At 32.9% G+C, this 8650-nt stretch overlaps 1 protein-coding gene across 2 annotated transcripts; it reads right to left on the bottom strand.

The window, feature by feature from the left end:
* Positions 1-540: 540 nt before the first annotated feature.
* Positions 541-4223, bottom strand: LOC149244778 (peroxidase 51-like). 2 transcript variants are annotated; one of them, XM_089368074.1, is made up of 4 exons: positions 3906-4223; positions 2910-3104; positions 2548-2713; positions 541-1074 (listed from the first exon to the last, which is right to left on the bottom strand). In XM_089368074.1, exons 1-4 carry the CDS (start codon positions 4125-4127, stop codon positions 668-670), a joined length of 990 nt encoding a protein of 329 aa, XP_089224200.1. In that variant the 5' UTR covers positions 4128-4223; the 3' UTR covers positions 541-667. The 2 variants fall into 2 exon arrangements, with proteins under 2 accessions (XP_089224200.1, XP_089224201.1); XM_089368075.1 differs by having other exon boundaries at positions 2919-3104.
* Positions 4224-8650: the final 4427 nt, after the last annotated feature.

Genomic DNA, 8650 nt, shown 5'->3' with positions numbered 1-8650 from the left:
AAACTTTACTTTAAAAAAAATTAATGTATAATTATTTTAGAGATAAATATTAATCTTTGATTTGTGTATACTTTTATAAATATTTAAAAATATTAAGTAAAAATTAAGAATTTATTTCCAAAACAAAAAAGCCTATCAAACATAATTATTATTAAATAATTAAACTATTATAAAAACACTAATACTAATTCCAAGCTCATCTACACATAGATATTAAAATCTGCCACTGTTTTCGATAATATAAGCACTATAATTAATTTTGCCAATCTCACATCCTCTTAATTTTGTTTTTTTCTTTTAATCTCTTCCATAGGGAGAGTGGAATTTTAAAATTATTATGATAAATTTAACCGTTTGACAGGTTTTATATGCAGGTTTAAAACTGGATCCCTCATTTATATGCAAAACTTGCTTATCAAACCATTCAAATCGAAATATATAAAATATTTTATTAGAAAAGTTATTATTCAATTCCTTCGCGATTGATCCTCAAATTTCCTGGGCCCTGAATGGCTGCTCCAATGAGATAATCCAGTCCGGCAGACAGCGCTTATTGAGAATGGAAGTCAATGAAAGAAGCACAAGCTTCCACAACTCGTTAAACAAATTAAGCCATAAAGGAGTTAAAGAAATTAATCAATGATGACAATAACGCAGGCCTGTGGGATCAATTAAAGCGGCTGCATTCTCGTCTTATTTCGCCCTGTGTGCCCATCTTAACACCCACACGACCCAATTTAATCATGGCGTTTACGAAGGCCGTATTAAACGCTGCTGAACTCTGTGCAAATGTGTTCACTGTGCTCTGTGAGCGTAGGTCTGTAAATAGAACCTGATCAGATGAGAAGAGTCCTTCGCCGGACTGCAAATTCTTGTAATAAACGTTATCGAACTGATGAGGAGTTGTGGGATCCATGTTGATGGCAATTGTCGGATCTACGATCCTGGGGCACATTTGTTGGAGTTGGGCGGCATACGAAGAGTTCAGACTTGAGTCCACAGCTCTACGAGGACTGAAATTATAGATTCTGTTTGCAAATTGGCTGCAGTGAGAAAATCCCACGGTGTGGGCTCCTGTAAAACACCCAAAAAAACATGTTACTAAATGATTTTTTTTCGGAGATCATTACTAACCGAATGCAATGCATTGCAGGTAAAACACCCCAAAAAAAAAAAAAAAATGTTACTAAGTATTTTTCTAGAGAGATCACTACCACCCAGCAATGCATGTAAAAACACCAAAAACAACATGCTATTATTTATATATTTTATTTATATCATTATTATATGTCTTGATGATGAATCATACTTGTTGGTTTGAAAAGCTTGGCCAAAAAAATTCTCCCGTAAATCTTTATGGATCACAAAAGATTCAATATAGAAATCATCACTATTTTTTGTTTATTTTATTTAAATCATTACTATCTTGAACTTATTTCATTACTATGTTGAACTTATGTTTGCTGATGGCAAAATATGTCAGTGAACAAAAACAATTGTTTAACCTTTTCCGGAGAATCAGATTTCCAAATATTTCAAAATATGGAATGAATATAAAAATGCCCTACCAGCTGAAAACATTAATTTTGTTCATATTTCTTATGAAAAGTCTCAACGTTTATTGATTATGTTTGAATTTATAAGATTGTAGTAAAGTTTACTATACAAAAAAAATTCGTTAATTGAATATATAAAATTTCAAATCCTAGGTTTTTTGAGAACCATTTTCAAATCTATGGATCGAAAATTTGAATTGTAAATCTCAATGGGCTTTTTAATCCTTTTAAAAAGGCAACAGATCCAAAGATCCAGGTACAATAATGTATTGGAAATAATGCTAAACAAATAAGTATTCAAGAACTGTTGAAAATCTCCACTTAGGCTGCACCTCTTACAAATTAACTGCTGTTTACTGTATACTATCAATGTTCATTTATGCTAAGAATCATGGAAATGGTTGTCCAGTTTAACCAGGCCTCTCAAAAATATTATGAGACAGAATTTGGGATGAAACTACCAGCCATTTTCATCTTGGAACCCTAAGCAAAAGAACAACCCACAACAAAAGAACAAACAACAGACGAAAATAATGCATTTTGGATATATGGAGAGAGATATACACATTAACATTTGTAGCTTATTTATTATTGATATTAAATTCATTTTTAAAAATTAAAAATAAAAATAAAACATATACAATTTTATAACAAAAAAATCCGATACATCAATTTTCATTATAATATTTATTCTTAATAAAAATTCATTTTAATACATAAACTTTTTAAAAGCAAACAAGGGAATAAATGAGAAAGTTTAATACTCCGTTACTTTTAAATACTCTGAATGTTTGATAAATTTAGGAATGGTAATCAGTTAAAAAACTGAAAAGATTGAACATGAACTTTTAAACTATTGGAAAGTTCAATACTCAGTTCCTTTTAAATGCTCTGAATGTTTGATAAATTCAAAGACGGTAATCAGTAAAAGAAACAGAAAGAACGAACTATTAGGAGGGCAATTGCGAATGTAAGAATCGCAGTTAATTACCAGAGAGAGCTATCATATCCACCTGACGCAAGCCCTTCTTTGAAAATAGAGAGTTCAGTTGGTTGAGAGTATTCGAAGGCTTCGGCAGGTTTCCATCGACTCTGGACGCTTGGGATATCAGCCCATCTCGTCGCCCAAGCTCTACGTTGAACTTGGGGCCTCCAGCCTGTAAAATTAAGAAGAACACAACTCAGCAAAGTGTAACAGGATTAGAAGTCTTAAAATCACCAATCATGGAACACTACATGACGTAAATCCTTTATGGAAGGTCGACACATATTGCACCTAGCCTATAAGACTGTTAACTCCTCTATGATTACGCTGAAAAGAAGGAAAGCTTTATTATAATCAGGATCACTTACCAGGGCTACAACATCTCTAGTAGCCATGGTTAGGATATCAGCGCAAGAGACTGTGCTGGGGCACACATTTTCTACAGCTTGCTTGGCCTTCATTACAGTATCAAATCCATCACCAGCTAGTGACAAGTTGTCCCGAAAATCTTTCTCAGCTGTGTTGTTTGGAGTAGACTGAATAATCACAGAAGCATCACATCCCTGTGCAGACCCAAAGGAAGCATCAGACATTTCACCTCATTAATCTTGTAACTGATATTGCTCAAACACTATATATTCTCATGTGTGTTAACAATAATACTAGCCTCAACAGAGCATCTTTACATCAATTCCATATTCCATGCATCTAATAGACATGCAGCAAACTCAACTATTCAAACTTTGTTTTTACATATTTCAGATTCCATGTATCTGAGGGATATGGAGCATTCCATGCATCTCATAGATATGGAGCAAAGTCAACTATTTGAACTTTTCTACATCAACATAAGCAGACTGAGTGAATTTAACATTAGATTCAACATTTAGTACATCTAATGGACACGGAGCAAAGTTAAAGTTAATTATTGGAATTTTGTTTTGTAAAGTAGATTTAGTTCATCTTGTTCTCATGGAACAAAGTCAATTATTTAAACTTTACTTGATTGAGCCAAGAGTTTCATTCTACAGCCCAGTATGATATGTAACTGTGTTAGTTAAAGTTGAAATTTTGCTTAGCACAAATAAAATTTAAAAAAAATAACCATAGAAAATATTTAAATAATATAGATTCATAAAAAAAAATTGCACATAAAAAAATCAGATCCTCTTAGCTAGCTCATGTTAGAACTGTATTTAAGATGAATCTATACCAGTACTAATTAAATTGCAAAATCTGCCATCAAAATAACATCACTAAGGAAAAGCAAATCTGAAAAAACAGAGGGTTATCATTTTTATTTTTAAAAAAAACACGAATTCATTATTTTGAATAAAACCCTCCGAGCAATATATATCCCTTACCTCGACAAAGCAGTCATGGAAGAATAGCCGCAGTGTGGCAGGAACCGTTACAAACGTCTGCCCAAATTTCTGATTAACAACATTCTTTACAATGGATTCCACATTGGGACAGGTTGCAGCATAAAAATTCTGACGAAGCTGAGCTGATCCTTGGCTTGCACACATACCCAACATTACCCAAATGACTAACCCAACAAACTCCAAAGGCTTCTTTGAGCCCATAATTGATACAGTATTCAGTAGAATTACAGATAATCTCTTAGTTGAGAATTCAAAGATCAGAGCATCAATCTCTTAGTTGGGAATTCAAAGATCAGAGCATCTGGCTTACTGTATTGACATAAAACATGCACACCTCCTTTTTTGTCAATCGAAAAAAAGCTAAAACAAACTGCCTTCATTTGATTAAAAACATGCACACCCCTATATATAAAATAATGAATGATTTGGGTTAGTTCCACGAATCTGACTCAATCTAACAAAAAGGTCCAATTTACATTGGATGACAGCCATTAATTAGCAGAAATGAGATCAAAAGAATCCACGTCTGCACGTCCGCGAAGACGACTTCGTTATTATACCCTAAACGAAACCGACGTGCATACGATTATACTCTATGTATAATTTTCAAATATCCAGAAATTTCAAAGAGCAAGAACCACGCAGCTTCGAATAATTCAACGCATGGAACTGTGAGCGCATACTGATAGGTTCGCACCATTTCTGGTAAATTTAACATCGCGTGTGTTCCGATTGAAGCCAAAATGGAGATATCCCTGGTATCTATTGGCAATCTGAGGGATGGGGATTTACCAACACGGAACAATTCAAAAAACCCTCTCGTATTCAAAACTTCTGGACAATGAGACGTACAAAATTACAAATCACTCTTGGGTTTTACAATACGCGCGCAATTTCTCTGAAGCGCTAGCAAATTTAAACATTTTTCTTCCTATTTTTTCCATCATATTTAATTGTAATATATTATTTTTAAGATATGAATCGTAAAACGCGTGAGTGTGTATAGAGACAGATCCAATATATATGTCACCAAAAAAATACAAATTTTCTTTCCTGTTGTTTCCATCATATATGTAAAGTGTAATATATTATTTCAAATGGTATAAATTGTAAAACGCGGGAATATCTATAGAGATACACCACTTAGGAAATGATGATTTGATATCCATTATTTTTTCTTCCTTGCTTAACTTGGAATATAACAGTAAAACATATTTGTAAAGATATATAAATTTCTAGGAACTCTTTTATCGGAGGGTTATGAAAATTATGTTAAAAAGTAAGTAGGTTTTTTTTTAATATACCATAATAGATTTATCTTGGTGGATAAGGATGCAATTTTTTTAGGTGTAATTTTTTTTAGAGTACAAAATACAATGCTTTATTTTTCATTGTCTATATTGTATTTTTGAATGCTAAATAAAATATATAAGATCAATTAAAAAAATTAATCATAAAAACTTAATTTTTTTCCCATATATAGATATATGAAGTTGATATAGACATAAATGTATTAAGATTTAAACATCTCATTCACACATTTTTTTAACTTTTAATTATTTTAAAGTATACTCATTTTTTTAATTATAACCGATATTATTATTTTTTATTTAAAACATAACTTTTACTTTTTATTTTTATTTTAAAAAGACACAGACAAAACAAACTTACACATCACCTCATGATTGTAGAATAAGATTCTCTCTCAATATTATTAAAATGATAAAAATTAATATAATGTTAAAATGATATTGAAATAAAATATATTTTTTATACTAATTTATGGAAAATATATAGAAAATCAATCAAAAATTATTAACCATAAAAAAAAATCATTAACACTAAAAATACTTTTTAAATACTCTTTTCAAAATAACTTTTATACCATATAACATTTTTATGCTTTCTTCATGCTTTCTCGAGAGCTATTTTAAAAATAATTAATTATGAAAGAAAGAATGATATCATAACAATAAAATAAAAAATGTTCTCACATTTCTTCACTCAACATTTCACTTAATTTATAATGGAAAATAAAATTAATAAATTAGTTATACGTTTTTATTTTTATATATAGAAAATCACTAATAGATTATTGGTGTTGTTTATTATTAAAATAATTTTGAGTATAATTGTTAAAAATTTTATTTCTATATTATAATAATATTTTTTTAACGATAGGGGCGTAAAATAAATGGTGATAGGGTGTACTATTAAGACATTTTGTGATCTAAATGTCTTTTATTAAAAACTTTGTGGTCAAAAAATCTAACAATGTTAAAGGCTACTGTGATTTAGGTCAAGTGTTATCAGTCATCATGTAACTGCCTCCTCCCACATTTACCCACTTTCATCGATTTTCTCAGGGTAAACATGAGCTGAGGGTCACTATGATAAGACTCAACCTCCTATATGACCTTGAGGAAATGGAGTCGACAACTTAAGACTTTACTGACTTCCCTCAGGTGCTACAGGACCTTTAGGAGCTACCCAACCCCTCCAAGTGTCCAACCCCTAAGCTAACTCTCTTTTTCACTTGCCTAGGATTTCAGTCACTCCCTTTTCAAGGTCTCCAAGTGACTGTAAGCCTCCAGTTGCTCTGCTTCCCAATGACTATGGAAATTTTTAGTCAATTTTGTGTCAGCAACCCTGAATTCTGAGCCACTTTTTCAGGGCTAGGACTCAGGCCTCTACCTAGAACTCAATGAAACTTCAAGAGATGATGAATAACATAGAAACAAATCTTCTAAACCAAAAACTTGAACAAGGACTTGACCTAACCCCTCCCAACTATGATCGAAATTCCATTAAACCCATGATAAGCATGCAACCTACAAGTCTTGTATGCATATATGAACATAGGGATATGAAACTTATCTAAGGTTTAACAAGAATGACCAATGTATATTTCTCACAATAGCTATCATAACACCAATTAGGTCATGCATTCTGATGAGCCTCATCATTGGGTAATTATATGTGCCTTGATTCACCTCCTAGCTTAGTCAAACCAACTTTTCTCACAACTTATTACATGTTTTTTATTATATTTTGTTTATGAGATGATTTAGAGTTGGATATTATGCCTACTGGACTAATATGCATTGAATGCACGATTGAAGGAGAAATCTAGGAATTTTTGCAAATACTAAGGTTAAAACTCGAATCAAATAAGGGAGAGGGATTGTAGGAGGTAAATCCTTCTCATTTACTTATCCCCTATTTGAATATTCCTCCATCCATCACACCGGCTCAGAATGCAAGCAACCAAGCCATGAGGATTAGAACGCAGCCAAGCAGGTGAGAGACAAAGAGCTAGTTTATCTCGAGTTCGGGAGCTGAGCCTCCCTGATTTTAAGGAAGTCATTGGGGACTTCATTTGTATAAGTAGAGAGGCCTAGAGCCTCATTAGGATTCATATTTTTATTGTAAAACTCTAAGCTATTTTCGATCTCCAAACTTGTGAAAGTTCTATTGATGTAATTTGTGTTTTTGGTAACAAGAATGAGTTTTGTTTTGAACCAGCACTGAGTTAACTCAGAGGGCTGAAGCTCTTGGGTTAGGGCCCAACCCTAGTAGCCAAGGCTCCTCTTTCTTGTATATGTATGTTTAGTGTAGTTTCATAGCTTCATTGTTAATTTTCTTTTTAGATGCATTTCCATTACAAGTATGTAGATTAGATTGGTTGTTTATTAGTTTGCTTCCATTGGTGCCTTACTTCAGTAACAGGCTAGCAGGGGATCGCCATAAGGTTTTCAGCAGATGTCTCAGCCTCACTTCCTCCCTCTGGGATCATGACTTGAGGAAGGGACCCTTAAGCAGTCCCAAAAACATAGATTTCTAGTTCTTTTATGATTTTTGGTGTTTGTTGTCTTTACATTAGTATTTGGTTACTTTTTAAAGGTAGGATTCCATTTTCATCTTTTTCATATTCATTTCTACAGTAGATCTCATCCATGCTTTCATTTCTTTTAGCAACTTTCCTCGTGCATAGTGTAGGCAATTAATCATTAATTCTGCTTTTCTAGTTTACGAAAATGTTTCTTGTTTGCATAGCTTTTCGGAAGATATACATGTTTTATGCAGAGAAGGTGCTTTAGGAGGATACTAAGACTTCATAGCCAACAACCACCTTCCACTCCATCCATCTTAGCCATTCCTTGTTTTCACCATCACCTTCACTAGTTTTCATCATTTTTCATAGAATTTCTTCCAAGCACATTGAGTGAATCCAACCATCTACTATCTTTGATGTTGAATTCTGAGTGACCCTAGACTTTCTCCCACTCCATTCCACCCATCACACACCTTTCCTAGGCCTTCCATCACCTCCAACACCTCACATTTTTCTCTCGGCTTTATCCTATAGGTTTATAGGGAATCGTGTAGGTTTTGCTGAAATGGCCTGTTTTGAGGCCGATTTGATGGAAAACCTCTAAGAAGTCACCAAAAGACTCCCAAGGGCCTTCCACACCATCCAACCATCTCATAACCCTTCCATCCATCCTCAAACATCCTTAATTCACCTACCACATCAATAGAAGCAATTAGTTTGCATACTTGATTTTGCATAAAAAGACAAAAAGGCAAAAATAGATTTAGTTAAGTCCCTTTACTTGCACATTAGTGATGTTTGATGCTTCTTACTTCTATAACTTAGATAGTAGCATTTGGTTCATGTTGATTTAGCATTTCTGCAAAGCATAGTTTGTTAGCAGTTAATT

This window comes from Pinus tabuliformis, chromosome 8 (assembly GCF_031772625.1).
Source record: "Pinus tabuliformis cultivar Carrire ecotype Pingquan chromosome 8, CPIR1, whole genome shotgun sequence".
Classification (NCBI taxonomy): domain Eukaryota; kingdom Viridiplantae; phylum Streptophyta; class Pinopsida; order Pinales; family Pinaceae; genus Pinus; species Pinus tabuliformis.
This window is presented reverse-complemented; position numbering and strand designations above follow the sequence as displayed.

What these genes read in the sequence shown, in the direction of transcription:
- LOC149244778 (XM_089368074.1), bottom strand. Translation starts at nt 4,127, where the DNA reads ATGGGCTCAAAGAAGCCTTTGGAGTTTGTTGGGTTAGTCATTTGGGTA. An exon ending in CTAGAGATGTTGTAGCCCTG is followed by an intron (nt 2,714 to 2,909) that starts GTAAGTGATCCT and finishes TTAATTTTACAG; the next exon opens with GCTGGAGGCCCCAAGTTCAA. An exon ending in GGATATGATAGCTCTCTCTG is followed by an intron (nt 1,075 to 2,547) that starts GTAATTAACTGC and finishes GGTGTTTTACAG; the next exon opens with GAGCCCACACCGTGGGATTT.